The following is a 19,406-nucleotide window of genomic DNA, read 5'->3' as shown; positions in this document are numbered from 1 at the left end:
GCACCCAGAGGACGGTGTCCAAAGAGGCAACACTGGTCTGAAACAGGTGACCTCAGGGACAGAAGTTCTCAGGCGGGGAGGGGGGGGGCGGGAGGTCTCTGGGGGCCGGGGTCTGGGGTTCCCACTTGACTTCTGCCAACGAGGCACAAGGCGCTGGGGGGACAAGCCCGCGCCATCGCCTGACTGCAAAGCGCCTGCACTCTCCACTGACTTGATCGCTAGAAAATTTTATAATCTCTCTCTTTTTCGCCCTGGATTTTTAAGTAATTGGATTGGAATGATGAATGCAAACAGAACCAAACCCAGCCCTAGAAATACTGCATTGGAATGACAACACCAGCTCCGTGAATGGATTAAACCTTAAAAATATACACATTTCTGAAGACTCACACAGCACCAGGTTGAAACTGGTGTTGAAAAAGTGTTTGCCAACAAATTCCAGAATACTCAGACAAACCTCTATGAGCTCCAGGGAATACCATGTTAAAAAAAAAAAACAAAAACAAACAAACGCTTCACTAAGGGGCAAAGGTTTTGACTTTTGAGGAAAAACCTCTGTGCACCCAGAAGAGATCCGGGCAGACTGCCTATTGTAACGCACTTTTGAGTAACAACCGCAACATGGCTGACGGGTCAGACCAGGCACTGAGAAGGGAGGGCCTGCGTGTCTTTAACGCTGAAGCCTTCAGCTGAATTCAGGTGTGCGTGCTTCTCTCTTAAGGAAGAAACCTGGATTTCAGCGTTCTCGCTTTGTTCTTGGAAAGCACTGCACTGGATTCCCTCACAGGCACTCCGCTGCGCCTGCCTCCTGGCACCAGCGCGCCTGCTGCTACTGTAAGAAGCTGGCTGCCTTTAAAAGCAGCCCTCCAGTAGGCATCCTTTGTGTTTGCGCGTCCATTCCACCTTCTGGCTGTAGCACCCGAACTTTCCTGTGCAGAACCACTCCTTCACCACCCCCAGACGGAACTCAGCCACCAACTCCAAGTACCTGTTAGGACAGCACGTCCCTCAGGTCCCAGGGTGTGCAGACAGCCCGAGTGGTGCTACACCCATCGTGGAAAAGGTGCTCCTCTCACTGCAGTGAGGCTGAGACACAAAGCCAGATTCCGTGACAGCCTCTGCAACCCCATCTGGGCAGAACCCGCCCAGGAGGAAGCAGATCAGGGTCCCCAGCATCAGTCCATCAATCACGCTCTATACACCTTCTCAACTGGCCTTTGCCAGACTTCCCAGACAAGTCACCTGGGGGGCACTTAACAGCTTGCCCGGCCTCCGCCCTGGACGTTCTGACTGCCGGGGCTGGGCTGGAGCTCAGTGGCCTGTGATATTACAAAGCAAACGAGGTCAAGTTGAACAGTCAATTTGGGAGCCACTGCCCAGGACGACCAAGAGAGCCGACCAGCATCCTTCCTGGCTTAAACTACCTTGAGATTATGTCCCTTGTCAAAAAAAACCCAAGTCTTCATGATGCAGTGGGGGTCATCTGAACACTACAACTTTCCATAATTACCTCATTCACCAATTTTTCATGGTTTGAAAGATATTAAAGCCTTTCAATGTTAAGGGCTAATTTAAAACCTGCTAGTATGAGACTTTATTAAGTTACTGACTAGCTATAAAAATCCATAAATAAAAAAATGCCCCAATCAACCTTTCACAGTTGTATCACGAGACCCTCTTACACGCCTCCACGCTCTGACAGCAGCCAGCCCCTTTCATCATCGGCCTTGCTGTCTCCCTGGCCTGCCTCCGGACCGTCACGATCCCACGTTTCTTTCCTTCTAATGTTTAGAAATCAACTAGGCTCAGGGAGCGAGGCTAGGAGCCAAGGACAGTGTTACCAACAGTTATTACCTCAAAGAACTAAAAGGAAAATAAGTGGTTTTCATTCATAATACGGTAATGAGGCTAAACTGCAGAGGGCAGCTACTGGGTGAGCAGCAGTGCGGTGACGGTGAGACCCGCACCTGGGCTGAGCCGTGCCCATTTCAGCCACAGTCACAGTTCTGGCGGCCTGTGTACGACCGTGCGTGTTTCCACTCACCACACTTGGAAGCAATGCTCAAGGGTGTTCGTACACATTAACTTCAAGCCTGCTCTTTGCAAAATTCCCTGAAAATTCCTACAAGAATGCAGATGTGAATAATTACACTGCTCAACTTCACAACACACGGCCCTCTGAGCCTGCACTGCCTTACCAGCTACGGATTTCCAGTCTTAACACTACTAACGCTGCAGGTTGCAGCACCTCCTGACAGAGTTTCACTCTGACACTGAGGTTCATTAAGTGACACTAATTTAGCTTTGAAAATGGAATCATATCCTCTGAGTGTACTCCCCAGAAGTTTAATCAAATTAAATGGAAAGAAAATGCATATGCTTTCGGTAAAAACAAAAACTACACTGTTACTCAGATAAGAAGACAATCACTGCAATTTTATTTTATAACAAACTGAATGATGTCCCAGTTGCAAAAAAAAAAAAAAAATAAATAGTAATGTTAATAAAGACTACTGGCCTTTTTTATTAAAGAGTCTTAAAATGTTCCTTTGGACACAAATTTAAAACTTCCAGCTATCTCTTTCTTTGACCCCGTAACACCTAGCCCCAGACATGCAATAAAAAGCAAGCACTTCCCGCCAGCCACACGCCTGTCCTACGCCTCGTGCAGGTTATTTGATGGCAGCTTTTGCTTTAGAGCAAGATGATCGGGTAGCCAAACACAACCCTACCTCTGGACTGTACTGAGCTTCCCGCTTTCATGCCTTTTCTCACCTTTAAATTCAAAACAAGTATTTCAAACATAAGGTCAATGTAGCTTTATGCGTAGGACGTGCCCACTCCTGAAAGCAGTTTCAATAAAATCCCTACTTTCCAAATAGATTAGGAGAGTCTGTTTATAAATACAAAATACCTTATCCACATTTTTTCAGAACAAAAAATCCTCACATGTTTATGAGAACCAAACAAGATAAAGTATAAAACCCTCATTTTCACCTATAAAATAAGTTAATGGCAATGTTGGAAGGAAGACTCTGGAGCTCCTAAGTCCCTTCCCAGGTTTCATCCAGAAAGATACAATTTTAAAAAAGCTTAAAAAATTCCGAAGTTGTAATTTCAGAAAGAAAAACCAGCTACGTCTTGTCTTCTTCCGCCGGTCAGAGGTAGTAAAGCTGATTGGACAGGGACAGGTTTGGCTCTCTGTGAATGCTCTGGCCGACAAGGAAGGCCAGTTTGTGGGCATACTGGCAGGGGGCGGGAACACGAATGACACCCTTTAGTGGAGGGAAAAAGAGGTCCTATTACTCTAAATCTAGCTCCTTTAGGTTGTAAATCTCAGCGCTAGCTATAGAAACCTCTGGAAAGCGAGCCCCGGGCCGCGCGCGAGGGCGCACTCACCGGCCAGTTGTAGTAGACGTGGCAGAGCTTGTACGTCAGCCTCTGGATGTGGTCCGGCTTCAGGCCACTGCTGTCGTAGATGACGTTGTAGTGCGTGGGGGAGACGCTGCCGCTCCTCACCGCCTGGCTCACGATGAAGAAGTCATACCTGCCGTGACAAAAGGAAAAAGCCACACGGACACAAGGCTTATGCTTTGAAAGTGAAAATCAAGATGATTCAAGCTTCTGACAGCGAAAAGCCCTGTACACTGACGTAACCTGACCTCCTACGTGATGCGCTGCCTTGAGGTCAGAAACTTTACTGATAAAGCGCTCTGAAATGCTTACGTGTCGAAGTTTAAGATACCACTATTATGTGTATTATCAGTGTCTGTCACTGGTGCCTCAGGCGGTCAACAGTCACTGGACCTGGCTGCTAGTTCTGACGTGCCCACGGCGACAGGTCCCTGTTCCCACCCCACATCTGAGGGAGATGACAGAGCAGGAACAGTTCCAGAATCAAGAACCAAGCAGTGCAAATGTAAAGGAATGTCACATCGGTACTTCATTTTCTTGGTACCAATTAACCATCAATCCAGAGACATTGTAATTTGACTTGATAGATATTAAGAAATTAACTCTCTAATTTATTTGCCCAGTGAAACTAGACAAACTGTAAAGTCAGAATTGATCTACAACAGATTATTTAGAAAAATGAGAGTTTCAGAAATGTTAAGTGACTTGCCCAAAAGAACAGAGAAAGCACAACAGAGCTAAAATCAAAACCTTGGCTCTCAATTCAAGGATATTATCATTCAAAGAGGACTTCTCCAAGCATCTGAGCAGCAAAAGCAGCTGTTAAATTTTAAGTGGTATCTAGTAAAAAGGAATCACATTTCTTTGTACTTTAAAATTCAACTTGGATTTTACCCAAATTGTCTAAATCAGTTATGTCTTCAGGTCAACTGTTACAGCTGAGTTTGGTTATCAGAGTAGCAGTGCTGTTGGAAAGTATCACGAGGTCATTCTGAATGGTTCAAGAAAATCCTGCAGGAAATGAACTTGCTAATACCTTAGCCATTTTGTCTTCCCTCAGTGAATTTCCCTAAAAGGTCAGAGCCCTTCTGTAGCCCTGCCGTCACTAACACCTGCCTGGGAAAAGTCAGAATCCAAGGTAAGAGTTCTTGAAAACAATTCCTAACCGTCCCGCAACAGGACGACGTAGAGTGAGGCTCTGTATTACTACCACTTGCTACATAAATTCAGCACAGCGACGCTGCTTCTGCCCGGGGCGCACGCAGGGCAAGTGCTGCCTGTTTAAACTCTGCACCGAGGCTGACATCTTATCCAATTAAAGTCGCCCTTTGTTAAAAAGGCTCCAACATTTTATATATAAAGACAAAAATCGTCCTAGCTGTCCACTCTCATGAGGAAGGCATTACTTTGGACTGGCCGATGAGCCGCCCTCATGAGCATGACCCACTACCCTGTACCCTGTTCCCCGCAGAAGTGCTTCTGAGGAACCGAGTTTCACGACCCTACAGCTGAGCCCCTGTGTGCTAAGATCATCGCCCGTGCCCGCCAGGGTCCCCCTGAATGTTCTAGTTGGCTTTTCCATGGCAGACTGTAGCTGCATAAAAAGCGCTGTTTACTAAGAAGACACTTTTCTCATTTAATTTTATTAGAAAACAAGAATCTGTGAATGAGGTTACATATGTCAAAAAAAAAAAAAAAAAAGCAAGAGCAACCCGCAGCAGTCCTCAAGCTCTGTGTGTGCAGTTACCACCGCAGAAAAGAGCCCCTTCCCCCAGGGACAGACTACACGGAACCCTCCGTTCACCATTCCAGACACTAAGTTGATACATCATGGCAGTAATATTAGACCAAACCAGTGAAAGACTTCAGTACTTCTAAGACATGCAGTGTAAGAACTAGAAAGTAAATAGATTAAAGTCGGTCAAGTAGAGAGGCTATGCTAGAAAACCAAGCGGGAGATCACCCAATCACAAAGGACTCACCATTCTGGCCTGGTGACCTCGACATCGATGACCGTCCCAGGAAGCGGGTTCTGAAGTCTCCCTCCGGACTGCGCGAAAAACCTGGCGTTCACCCGCTTCTTCACCACAATCACCGTTAGTCTTGGGCTTAAGATCGTGATGAATGTAACTACATTTAGTCATATTTTTCGGGGCACTAAATCATTCATACATTCATACACTCCATTTAAAAAGAAGTGCGTGCCCCTCTTGCGGCATCTTATCTACGCACGTTGTGAAGGAAGACTCCACAACTGCAAGGAGCTGGAGCAGGGACCAGGGTCAGCTGTGGGCAGAAAGCTCTGTGACACAAGGTCACGGACACGTTTAATCATTAGGCTGCACATATGACACACCCATCACACTAAAATGTTAGAGCCAACGTGTCTTTAAATTTCACAACCTGAAACACTTTTCAGTGGGCATGTTCTACTATGTGGAACGTAAGATGTCAAGTCTAAAATCTCAGACAGGTAAGCTAATTTAATAATATCCAAGTCTAACTTACTGCCCTTCAAAATCACTGGTTCACAGTATACGGGAAGCTCTGTGTCTCTGTCTCTCATGGCTCAGCCACTCTTCAGCCTGCCATAATCAGCGCTGGAACCCTTCCTTTTCACCGTTTCCCTCCCCAAGTCTGTTCTCCAGGTGGCCTTCCTATGACAAGACAACTCCTTTTCCCGCGAGTGAGCTCTCAGCTCTGTGAGCTCTCAGCTCAGATCCGCTGCCGGGAACATGCCTTCTGGCCCTGCTGAGGGCAGTCTGGGATGGGCAGGACGTATTCAGCCTGAATACCTTTCACATCCTTTCCACTCGTCTCTTAAAGGTTCAAGTTCACTGTCTGAAACAGTCGCACTGTATGCACTATCCACTTGGGAATAAATGAATTAGAACATGTTAAGCACTTAGAACAGTGCTGGCAGCTAAAAAGGATTTGGTAAGTATTATGATTATCAATACCCCAATTTTCCCGTGCCCTTATTCCAGCTAGAACATTAGTTCCTTAAGACCATAAATACACTTTATCCTAAACACTGGGAAGTAGAGGGCTTTCTTTACATGTAGTATGAACCTGGCTGGTATTGCCTGACTGGGTAAGGAGTTCACAGTCTAGACTAACGGGCAAAAAGATCACAAACTGGGAACTTCTGTTGAGTGATAAACCTCATGTGCTCCTTCATGGCAGCAACAGCCAAATGCAGAAGGGACAGGAGGGTGAGTCTACTTAAGCAAAAGGAGGACACTGTTGGAAATATCACCACCCACCCATGCAGCTCTGCTGCTGCCCAGGGACAACGGATCTGGGCACTGAAAGACAAGGTGGACTGCAGTCCCGTGACATCACAAGGAATGAGGCAGCAAACATGAGGGCAGAAAGACAAGCTCAAGTATGCTGAAGTGGCATTCTGATTTGTTGTTATACCATTCTAAATCAGCTGATACATGATGCATCTTTATAAAGAGTTAACATTTCAATTAAAAAATACTGTGGTTCTAAGAATAATTACAAATATTAAAGACTGAACTCTGCCATTTCTTCAAAATAAGGAATAATTATTTCTTGGATATTATTTTACTTTATATACAACTTTAAATAAACTTTTTTCTAGATGGATTACTTACTGAGTGCACATCGGATACCGTGTGAAGCACATTCAACAGTCTCACATTCCTTTCAGCACCTTGGTCAGCTGCTCCCCCCCCCCCCCCGCCCCCGCTTCACAGATGAAGGCCAAGTTGGGATTTAAGACATACTGCCCTTGATCACTCATCTCTGCCGCCGCCAAATCACAGCACAGTTCACAATGTGGAATCCACCTCATGCTTGGTCCGCTGTGCACTAGTCCAGCAGTCAACTTACACGCCCCTTCCCTGCAACAGTGGGCTCCTGTCTGCTAAAGGGGTGGTGGGCAAGTAAACCCCACCAGCCTCCTCAAACTCAATACAACACCACAAGGAGGGGCACAGAAATTCACCTGAAGGGCTGCAACCTCCTCTTTAAGAACTATTTCTGCCAATCCTTCCGGGAACCAAACTCAGAGGGCTCAAAAGACTCACAGGAGCAGAGACGCAGCAGCCCCAGTGGGGACAACAGCGTACACTTCCTGGGACCCCAAATATCCAGCGAAAGGGAGTGCGGGGAGCCTGCACTGTAGCCCCTACTCTTCTAGAAGTTTCTTCTCTAGGAATGAGGAAAAGGCAACTAGGACTAGGAAATTCTGAGTGCTGCAGTAATAACTGAAACTAAGCAGTAAAGACTAAGGAAGTCGCAGTCCATCTGCGCCCTCCCCAACTCCCTACCACCACACCACACCCCTCCCATGTGGACAGAAATCCTGAGGAGGACCCCAAAACAAGGCTCACAGAAATTCAAAGCCCAAAATGAAGTGAAATTAGTACTGTTATTTTAATGAGAAAATAAAGAATTTCAAGAGAATAGAAAAAACATCAACATTCAAAATACTTTAAAAAATGCTTATTAGCATTTTAATCTAAAACAGAATTACTTCAGAAGAGATAAAGACGCCCCTGACTTGCTCTGAGAACTTACTGACATAATGACCTCATCGTAAGAAACATGTGGTCAATACTTAGGAGTCTTTGAGAGTTTGACCAAAGAAGACCTGGAAGTACGCTCCGGTTCTTCTAGAAATGAGCTCTTCAGGATCATCCTGTGGGCCACTGAGCCCAGGCACAGTGAGATGAATTTAAAAATCCCTCACTTTTCATAATGACAACAAACGCTGGCTAAGAAAGTCTGGCAAAAATAACCAATTTAAATACTCACGTGCAAGCACACAGGAACAAGCCTCCTGGATTTTCCACAAACCTTTATTGTGCACTAAGCTCTTAATGCAACAGCACCCCCCCCCATCTCAACTTGCTCAAAATCTGATAAAGAAAGTAGCAAAAAGTTAAACAATGTCACCTATGAGAGCAGCTATCTTGAGATGATACGTGATCTCCTGCCAAACAGCACGGGCAGGAGGCCCCGCAGGAGGGCAGAGGAGGGCAGCAAACAGCCCGGCTGCGCAGGAGACCGCACGCCACGTTTGTCACGAGCAGCACTCACTGCCCTGCGCTGTGCCCGCGGCCCGGGGGGAGAAGGATGACTTCTCCCTCCATGAGACTAAACACACACCCTCATCCTGCCCACCAAGCACCCATCCAGCCGAGCTCACAAACCAAACAGTACTCACTGTACCACGAGGCTGAGACAGAGTACGTTAAGACTACCCAGACTACGTATTTCGGTAACGCTTCTGTGGACACCTCTGCGTGTGCTGGGACAAGACGCTAGGCGAGGGGCATCAGGCAGACGGCCGGTGAAGGCGTCTCAGCGTGTCGTTCCTTGAAGGAACAGCCGCTCTACGCCTCCAGCCTGTCCGCCACGAAGAAACCTCCACGAGACGTGCCCCACCCCTTCCACCACCTCCAGCCCCACTGCACTTGCAACGTGAGCTTCTCGCTTACCTTTCACCTCATGATATTACTTTCAAAGACACAAAAGTGCAGTTTAACCAGGAGAAAGCTTTGCATTTCGCGTGCTTACTTGTAGCCTCTCCCCACAGACTTCAGGCAGTCCAGAAACTGCGGCACCTCGTAGCTGACCAGCGCCTTGAGCTGGCCGTCCCCAACGCCGTCCCGGAACACGACGATCCGACTAGGCATGTACTCGTTGCAGCTATTCCAGGCCCTCAGAGCGGCTGGGAAAAGCCAGAGAAGTTTTAAGTAAGTTAGCACAGAGCAAAAATGGCGTTTCTATCAAATTCTGGGCCCAGTTTTTTCAGAAACATAGTCTTATCATTTCTCGAAGACCCCAGTTCAGAGGCCAGACTGGACACACGGCAGGAGACTGACCTTGCAAGCAGACTTTGAGCCCGTCGACCAGCTCCTGTCCTCTGTCTTGAAATACACAGCGAGAGAACCAGCTGTGCGGGGGGAAACACGACCCAGGTGAGAACGCAGCTGCCGGCAAGTCTTTCCCTCTGAATTGCTCTGCATTTATTTTCACCCTCAGCAATCATGATTGTCAACTTCCTCTATGAAATCTTAAACAGAATTAACATGATACAAAGTTTCCTTTCATTATAAATCAACATTATAATTCCATCACTGAGGGGAAAATAAAATTTAAGCCGTAATGGCTAGAGATGCCTCCCAGGTTTACACCTCAAGGCACACAGAAGCACTCTCACTGCTACACTTTTTTTCCTATACTCTCGACACAAGATGCTCTTCTTGTGAGATAAAACAGCTTGAAATATGCCCAGCTGTAATGCTAATACATCAGTGCTTCAATTTTCATTCTTCCTGTTCTTGGCAATTCCATCAATTCTAAGAAAAGCACCAAAAGATAATTTCACTATGTTGAAATACAAGTGACTGGGTAACCTGAAGTGGGTTTTCCAAAATAAAACTAACGTGAACACCTCAGTGGTCAAATTATCCAACAAAGTTTTAGTGACAGTCACAGTTAAAGAGATGCATCCTCCCCAGATACAGACACTCAGTGAACGGCAGACGCGGTGCGGCCACTACAGATTAAGGGCCAGGGAAGGGCGCTGACATGTCAGGGCAGCTAACGGCTGCTTTTCTCTCCCAGCTGTTTTACTGGATCTGATACAAGAGAAAGCAGGTTAACCATAAAGAAGCAACACCACCCCTGGACGCTCCGGACGCCCCAGACACCGGCCCTCTTGCCTGCGCCCCACAGTTCGTCCATGGCCACTGGGGCCCACTCACCGGGTCATCCCTTCGTTGATGCTTGCGACGAACCCTGCAATTGACCTCCGTCCAGCTGTGGTGTCATGGTAACAATCGATGCCAACTATCATTGCTAGCTTTAGCTTTAATAAAAACATCGTAGTTTCAAGCACAACAGAATACCAGCAATATTTTAAAAATCCGTTTTTCTTAAATAACAGTGAAAACTTTTATCCACCAATTAAATCAAACTCACAGGCATATCAACCCTCCAAAGCTCTCCTCCCATCTTGCAGTTCATCTGCAGGGCAATCTTTGTAGCAATGGCCATGACGGTCTGCTGTTTGCCTAAGGTTCGGGCCACCACACACTGACTTGGAGTCGGGCAATCTGTACACAAGTATTTTTTAATAGCATCGTATTTGTCCTTCCGGTTACTTGACAACAGACAAACAACCTAGAAACAAAATGTCCTCATTACAAACATTACGAAACTGGTGCTAAGTTCCAGGAAGAAGACGGGAAACCAACCCCCCCCCCCCTTGGGTATGAACAGTCACTACTCATCTCTGCCACGCAGCCAACAAGCAGGACCCTCACTTTTAGATGTCGCTTCTTATGCTCAACTAAGTCTGACAGATGCTAATGAAGAAATCACGGCAAGCAAGCGATGCAAAGCTGAGCTGTCATTAAAACTTGACAACTTAGTTGAGTATGCTCTATCACCAGCCGGGAACAATTTAGAAGTAGGGAAGAGGGCAAAACAAGTCAGTGATAACCGACCAGCTGACAGATTTAAAAGATTTTCTAAAATGTTCACACTTTTCATTTAATTATGACCCACCCGGAATCATCGTTTTTAAACTTTAAAAGCTCTGGCTTGAGAATATGATCACACTACAGAATTTCCTAGGAAGTCCATGGCAACTCTAGAGATGAAATGCAGTGCCTGCTAAACACAGCCCTGCCCACCCAGGTGGGAAGACCTCTAGCTCCAGGGAAGTTCTGAGGCCCCAGTGCTACACACTTGAGAGCTGCTTGAAGAGTGGATCTTAAACACTATCACCACGTGTACAAAAACACTAACTGTGTAAGATGGTGGAAGTGGTGTAACAAACCCTGCCGAGTCATCATTCTGCAACACAGACACATACCAAAGCATCACGCTGTACACTGTGAATGTACACACTGTTACGTGTCACTCACATCTCAAAAAAGCTGGAAAGACCAACCAGCCAACCAAGTCACCCACCCCTGCCCAAACCCTGGGGCTCCGAGTTAAGTCCCGGGGCTCAACTCTGCTCTCCCCTCACTGCTGTGCTCTCTCTCCACTGTACACCCCCAGAGTCACGTCCTTCTCTTCCACAGTCCCATACCATCATCTTCCTCCCCGGGTGTCTCCCTGTTTCCACACAACCTGATGGCATTTAAGTACTAGATGAAGGACTAAAAGGAACAGATGAGATGAAGCCATTCATTTCTTAGTTTTAAAGCAACACAGATGTGTCGTTTATCATTCAACCTGTCTTTGTCACCTCACTAATTACACTTAAGTGTAATTACAAATGTACTCCATAATTACACTGTGTGTGCCAAACAACTAAGCACTGATTTTTCCTCTCGTGAGTTTCCTCCCCCAGATTCTCTGGAATAGTGAAAGCATGTGAGTTTGGGTAAATTTAAGGTAGCTTTCTCTGTCCGTTCCCCACTGTTGGCAGTGCACTGACAACAAATTTCTAGGTGCATAACTAGAGCCAGCATTAGCTTAGCTGTCTTAGGAAGGCGAAGTATGTATTTTGCGGCTGGTTTGGGAACCTAATTTTAACATTAACATTAAGAAAAATGAACTCAGCTTCTAAGATTTACAAATCCCCCTTAGAACAACTGACTCCAGGTCAACTGCCTACGTTATCAATTAACTGCCTACGTTATCAATTAGCTACTTACTATCTGGGTATCTGATGTAACCTTCTGCTGTAAGACTCTTAAATAGGCTTCCGTTCTATCATCCACTTCAATCCTGCAACGGAAATACATAATCCAACGATCAGAAAAAGTAACGAAAAACGTCTATGCACAAAAGGTTCCTACAGAAAAAAACCCATGAACGCTTCTGTGTAAAAAATGAAATAAACACCCAGAGTAGCCATGCAGTCAGAAGACTGTGTCCCACACACAGCAGGAAGTCTGAGGACAGCCCCTGGGCTCTCTCACGCGGCCGTGGCCGCGGCTGCTACCCAGCTTCTGTGCGCACCTTGCAGAAGCTGCAGCAGGTCTGCAAACTAAGAGAACCTGATGTTTTTAATGATCTTAGTGACAGTCTGAGCTCCCACACCCTCCAAGTGAGTACTAATCACCCTTCAGAGCAGAGATGACTTGATGAACTTACATTACTGCTTTCTTCATTTGTATGCCCATGGCTGGTGAGACTTTAAATAGGTTTTGTATCAATGAATTGGCTGCTTCATAGTTTCTTCGAGTATAGATCAACAGCCAGTTATCCAGCGGCTTAACGCTGATCAGTGGCGCACCTCTTGTTTCTTTTGACCAATCTGCAAACTGTGGATTGTAGTCAAACTAGAAAAAAGTTCAGAGACACTGTGAGTTCCACTGTAAATTCTCAGCGATAAGGCCAAAATTTTGTCTTCTATAATCCTACCGTGGCGTATTCTACACCTTGGACTCCTACTCTTAAATCTGAACTGCAGTGACAAATGAAACACCCTCAGTGGGGAAAAAAGACACAAAATGTATTCAAAGGATTAAGGCACTTTTGTTTCTAGTACACTCATATTAACAGCTGCCACTCAGTGCTCACCTGCACCAAATACTGCTCAGTACACCAAGCTGCAGTCCTCTTTAATCTTTCCTAGAATCTTACAAGGACAGGTTACTCCCCTCACGATAAATATGTGAGAAAAACAAGGCCTTGAAGGTTAAGCAGCTTTATGACCAAGGGGTCAGATACCGAAAGCGCGCTCTGGCGGCAGCTGACGGCCAGGCAGACAGCGAGCAAGGCTGGGGCGCGCGCCCGGCGGCGTCCCCCGCACGGGGCCCCGGGTGCCCCCAGGGCAGCGCTCACACGGGGACGCAGACTTCTACTACGGCGGGTGACAAGAACAACTGCAAGTAAAATACCGCGCTGCGTGACTAGGTTGTTATTCATAGAACATTTAGAAGGCAGAAAGGCATAGCTTTTTATAAAAGTTTTTTAAAACTTTGGAGCTTGTAGGGCTTCAATTACACACACAAAAATGTTCAGAATACCTGCTTTCCTTTTCTGAGGATAAAATATAAAAGGCACCGCAATACTGAACATACACCCCTAACCAGCACACGGCCCAGGCGAAGCGCAGCCACACGGCCGGGGAGCGCTCCTCGTGAGGGGCACCCAGCCCAGCTCCGAGGGCCGCCGTCACGCGGGCTGACAGCGGGCGGACGCGGCAGGGAGGGGACAGGACGCAGGCGTGCAGCTAGGTGACTGGTGCTTGCTGTCCCGGGCGCCCGCCCTCAGCCGGCCTGCTGACGCCGGGAAGAAAGCCTTACTGTTTTTCCACCTTGATGAATCTTCTCTGCTTGCAAAATTCTTCCTGAGAAGGACAGTAAGTTGGAGTCAAAGCTCAAACCCCAGTCTCGAAGCTCCCTCTGAACATTATCATCTCTGTAAATTTAACACATTTATACGCCATTAAATGCAAGGGAACACAGCAAAAACGGATGCACGTGCAACGAGAGACCGACTGCAACTAACTACAGCGCACATCACTGCTTCTCAGGACTGAAACCCCAGCGAGGCTGCCGGGAACGCAGGACAGTCTGCTCTCTCGTCACACGTTTCCCCTCGTGACACCCTTTAAAGTCCTGATGCCCACACTATCTCCTCAAAGTAAGCACGACACCATAACAAGACAGCTTTGTCCCAATTTCACCTCCTAGTCTTCTATTAAGAATCAGAAATACCCCAGGCTACCACCAGGTTCGCCTCAATTATCCCTGACAGACAGTAGCCTCCCTTAGAAACAGAAAGAACCCCCCCCCAAATAGAACAAATACAAAATGAAAACAAACTACTCTGTCACCCCCACAAACCCACACAAAGTAAAAATGGAAACCACCCCCCAGAGCAGCGCAGATGCCTTACTTGTGGATGTAATCGATCAGCCTCCCCACTTCCCGCTGCCTCTGTTCTGGGGTTAGCCTCGTATGAACAGCCAAGTCTTTCATTACATTAAAATCATTGCGCATTTTATCAGTTAGACCTTCAAGCAGAACATTTAAAGGTAAATGGTCAGAGGAACAAGCACAAGCGCCGGGAGAGCAGGGTGTGACACGTGACAGGATTCCAAGGAAACCCAGCAGGCGCAGGGCTCCGGGGGGGGGGGGGGGTGCTGCGTGGCTTCTGACACACAGCGGGCCGACGAGCTCGAGGCTCCGGTCGGCGGTACCTGTCAGGTAGCAGAGCTCAGGAATAAGCATCGCAGGGCCGGGTAACGTGCCGCCAGGGCCTCTCCTCCTCTTAGGCTGGCTGACCAAAACTGGCTGCTTCAAGTCGGTGATTTCTTGGTTATATTGCTATTCAAGGGAAGAAAGGGATCGCTGTTCAGAGTAAATGCCTCAGTAACAAGTCAATGGGCAGAAAGGCTTTTAAAATGAACGATGCCAACAGCATGGCTGGTACCAGTTTCCAAGTAAAGTATAAAAATTGTGTTTTTAATCCTATGTAAAACAGGCTGAGATTTATGTATTTTGCTGAGTATCTCATCTTTTTTCCTAAAAAAATTAGATAGTCACGGGTAGTAAGGCTCCGGTTCTGACTTTTAGTCAGCTCTCTTCACTGCACTTTTTGATTCCGTGGTTTAGAAACGGCAGTCAGTGTGACTCCAGGCCTTCGGCTCAGCACAGCTTTGCCACAACCACTCACGTCACAGCGAGGACTAGTTCACAAACGAGTCTCACTGTCAGACAATGCAGGGAAGGGGGAGAGTGTGCGCGTGACAGGACATGTTTAATTAGGAAAAGTTTCCACAAAATGTTGATACTGTGAAGCTGAATTTCAGTTTAGCAGTATGAAATTTCCCATCTGAAGATTCCCCACATGTAATCACTAAGATGAGTTTTCACAACTTATAAACAAAAATGCGGATGTTCCTGATCTAAGGTACGTTATGAGACAGCTCCTGGGCCCCCGGCTCAGCCCTGCGGTTCGAGGCCACGGCAGACTTTACCGGCGTTATCCGCACTAGACTCTCTGGCTCCGTGGCTTAAAGATCCGCTTTCCCATCATCTCCTGTACGCTCTTCCTAGCATCTTTTAATGCCCTGATTAATTCAGCTCCAACTTCTTATTAAACAAAAATCACACATCTCCATTTAGCGTACAAGAGAGTAGTATCATCATAGCCATTTCATGTGTCTTGGTCTCTCAAGAGGCTAAGGCACTTGTCCCTTCCTCATTCCTATCATGCGGACGAGGTTGCCACCTACTGCCATGAATTAAGAGACCACAAATTCTAGCCCGTCACTGACTTTGTCTTACATTCAACTCTTCACCAACCATCCAGGGGAAAATTATTTCAGAACAGAAAATTCCAAGTACAACGTGCACAACTGGCCTCATCCCCATGGATCTGTACTTCCTACTTTATCGCACTCTTCTCCTCACTAGGGGTCTAGTACCAGCCCCCCGCTCACACACTGCTCACTTGGGTGCACACATGCAGAAACGTGGCAGTGGTTTCAGGAGGGTCCCTATTCTCCATTTCACCAAAGAGCCTTAAGTGTGTAGTTCTTAATTAAAGAGCTTTGGGATTCCACCCCGATTCTATATTCTCAGTGCCTAAATGACAGCCTGTCAGTTCTTTTAACATTTCCCCCTAAATCTGAAAAACTAGCACGTTCATTTGTTTAATATTACTCTTAAACTTTTTTTTAAACTGATTTGACTAATGATCTTCCCTTCCAAAGGCCCTCCTCTCCCACTGTTTCCTAGATATTATCTTCAATGCATCAGATCGAAGCCATCACTTATTACTAAAACTGCATTTCTACTAGGAAGTTCTAAGACTGCCTTGATTCTTTCATATACCCCAACGCCACCACCTTCTGATTGATCATGGCCACTAGACACCTTTATTCCTGGTTCCCAGAAGAAATCAGCTAAGCTGGGACGTAAGCCTCAGAGCAAGAGTGGAGCGCGCAGAGTGCTTTGGGCGAGGAAGTCCCATGGCCGTAACAGGGGGCTGGGGTAAGTGACGACACGTAGATCAGCAAGGGAGCAGGGCCACACCACTCGGGGACTCACTGGGTAAAGAAAAATGTGCTTACTAGGCAAGTCACAGGAGCAATGGGCAGCCACTTAATTACTCTGGGTAGCATAAAAGTAGTATCAGATTTGTATGAGTTTGAAAATGTAAAGTTTAGAAAGCATGAGAAATGAAAAGTAAGAGACTAGCTGAATAAGTAAGAGAAGTGGAGCCTAGAAGGAAGACGGCAGTCACTGAGAAAGAGAAAAATGAAGGTACTTCGGGGGGGGGGGTGGTGATGGGCTCTGACAGCTAATTGGACAGGTAAGGGAGAGAGGCACGGAGGTCTGAGCAATGTCTGAATTACCCATTATTCATTTGCTCATTCCAGTACCCAAGGGCCTAGTTAGGCACTGGGCTGTGTAAACTGCAAAGTCCCTGACTTGGTGGAAGTGACATTCCCTGCACTGATGAAGAGCACTGCCCCAGGGCCAGGTGAGGGGACGGCACATGTCCAGTGCTAGTCACATGCAGGGTATCCCTGAGCCATCCAAATATTTACAACAAGTAAGTTTAGACATGTCTAGGGCTAGAGCTAGAAATGTGAGAATTGTTAACATATCATACCTGAAGTCTCAGCATAGACTGGAGACCACCTAGAATATATCCCAGTAACAGGGGACCTGAGGCAGAACCTTTAAGGATGTCAGTGTTTACAAGGCCACTTATGCAAGATATATTCAAAGTTCTGAATGAGAAAAAGCTAAAATCTAGGATACTTTATCCAGCAAGGCTATCCCTTAGAATAGAAGGAGAAAGAACTTCACAGACAAGCAAAAACTAAAAGAATTCAGCAATTGTAAACCTATGCTGAAAGAAATACTGAAAGGTCTACTCAAAATAGAAAAGCAGCAGGATGCTATAGAAAAGAGAAAACCATAACTGGAAAGGCGATAACAACGAGTTATAACAGAATAAACATGAAGATGTAAAACAGGACATCAAAATCATTAAGGGTGGGAGAGGGGAGCAAGAAAACAGAGGTTTTTTTTTTGTTCTTTTTAGGATGGGTTTGAGCTCATATGACTATCAGTTTAAAGGAAACAGATATAGTAATGGGTTAATATACTTATAAAAAAGGGTAACCACAAGTCAAAAAGCACATAAGAGTCACAAAACCCAAAAAGAAACCAAGATAATAATATAAAGGAAACTTATCAAACCACAAAAAGAAAAAGAAAAAACAAAGAAAATACCAAAACAATTGGAAAACTAAGTTCAAAATAACAATAAACACGTATCTATCAATAATTACCATAAATGTCAATGGACTAAATGCTCCAATCAAAAGACAGAGTGGCAGCCCAGATAATAAAATAAGAACCTACAACATGCTGCATACAAGAGACTCACTTTATAGGGAGAAGGACACACGCAGATTGAAAGTGAGAAGATGGAAAAAGATACTCCATACAAATGGAAATGACAAGAAAGCAGGAGCAGCAATATTGATTTCAGACAAAACAGACTTTAAAATAAAGCCCATGAAGAAAGATAAAGAAGGACGCTGTATAATGATTAAAGGAGCAATACAAGATGAGGATATTACACTTGTTAACATATATGCACCCAATACAGGAGCATCTAAATACATAAAGCAAGTATTAACAGACATAAAGGGAGAAATTAATAGGAGCACAATCATAGGGGACTTTAACACCCCATTAACATCATTGGACAGATCTTCCAGACAAGAGTCAATAATGCAACAGATACTAAATGACGCAACAGAACAGTAGGACTTGGTTGATATTTTCAGAACATTACATCCCCCTAAAATAGAATATATGTTCTTTTCAAGTGCACATGGAACATTTTCTAGGACAGATCATGTACTCAGGCACAAAAGAAGCCTCAACAAATTTAAGACAGAAATTATTTCAAGCATCTTTTCTGACCACAATGCCATGAAACTAGAATTCAACCAGAGAAAAACAAAGGAGAAAAAAAATGACAGCATGGAGATTAAACAACATGCTACTAAAAAAACAATGAGTCAATGATGAGATCAAAGAAGAAATTAAAAAATACTTTTGAGACAAATGACAATGAAAACACAATCACACAAAATCTATGAGATGTAGCAAAAGCAGTCTGAAGAGGGAAGTTCACAGCAATAGAGGCCTTTCTCAAAAAAGAACAGTCTCAAATAAACAATCTAACCTACCATCTAAAAGAATTAGACAGTTGCACCCCAATGTTCATAGCAGCACTATTCACAATAGCCAAGACATGGAAACAGCCTAAATGTCCATCAACAGGTGACTGGATAAAGAAGATGTGGTATATTTATACAATGGAATACTACTCAGCCATAAAAACCGACAACATAATGCCATTTGCAGCAACATGGATGCTCCTGGAGAATGTCATTCTAAGTGAAGTTAAGTCAGAAAGAGAAAAATACCATATGAGATTGCTCATATGTGGAATCTTAAAAAAACAAAAACAAAACCCCACAAACAAAGCATAAATACGAAACAGAAATAGACTCATAGACATAGAATACAAACTTGTGGTTGCCAAGGGGGTGGGGGGTGGGAAGGGATAGACTGGGATTTCAAAATTGTAGAATAGATAAACAAGATTATACTGTATTAGCACAGGGAAATATATACAAGATCTTATGGTAGCTCACAGAGAAAAAAATGTGACAATGAATATATATATGTTCATGTATAACTGAAAAATTGTGCCCTACACCGGAATTTGACACACTGTAAAATGACTATAAATCAATAAAAAATGTTAAAAAAAAGTGACAAAAAAATAAAGAATTAGGTAAAGAAGAGCAAACAAAACCAAAAGCCAGCAGGAGGAAATAATAAAGATCAGGGAGAAAATAAACAGAGAGAAAAAAAATACAAAAAAATCAATCAAACCATGAGCTGGTTTTTTGAAAGAGTAAATAAAATTGACAAACCTCTGGCCAGGCTCACCAAGAAGAAAAGAGAGAGAGAGCACAAATAAACAAAACAAGAAAG

The 19,406-nt window shown here is 45.2% G+C and overlaps 1 protein-coding gene across 1 annotated transcript in view; it reads right to left on the bottom strand.

Moving 5' to 3' along the window:
* Positions 1-2,994: 2,994 nt before the first annotated feature.
* The window catches only part of PIWIL1 (piwi like RNA-mediated gene silencing 1), a 31,631-nt gene continuing 15,219 nt past the window's right edge, over positions 2,995-19,406 (bottom strand). Inside the window, exons 9-20 of the mRNA XM_031442476.2 lie at positions 14,567-14,693; positions 14,263-14,380; positions 13,668-13,782; positions 12,511-12,698; positions 12,069-12,141; positions 10,378-10,578; positions 10,161-10,264; positions 9,276-9,346; positions 8,968-9,121; positions 5,397-5,522; positions 3,400-3,547; positions 2,995-3,275 (exon numbers count right to left, since the gene is read on the bottom strand). Coding sequence (XP_031298336.1) covers positions 3,159-3,275; positions 3,400-3,547; positions 5,397-5,522; positions 8,968-9,121; positions 9,276-9,346; positions 10,161-10,264; positions 10,378-10,578; positions 12,069-12,141; positions 12,511-12,698; positions 13,668-13,782; positions 14,263-14,380; positions 14,567-14,693 — 1,542 coding nt within the window. The 3' untranslated portion in view covers positions 2,995-3,158. The remainder of the gene's footprint in view (positions 3,276-3,399; positions 3,548-5,396; positions 5,523-8,967; positions 9,122-9,275; positions 9,347-10,160; positions 10,265-10,377; positions 10,579-12,068; positions 12,142-12,510; positions 12,699-13,667; positions 13,783-14,262; positions 14,381-14,566; positions 14,694-19,406) is intronic.

The sequence above is a fragment of the Camelus dromedarius genome, chromosome 31 (assembly GCF_036321535.1).
Source record: "Camelus dromedarius isolate mCamDro1 chromosome 31, mCamDro1.pat, whole genome shotgun sequence".
Lineage (NCBI taxonomy): Eukaryota > Metazoa > Chordata > Mammalia > Artiodactyla > Camelidae > Camelus > Camelus dromedarius.
The sequence above is the reverse complement of the archived record's forward strand: the minus strand, read 5'-3'. Positions and strand labels throughout refer to the sequence as shown.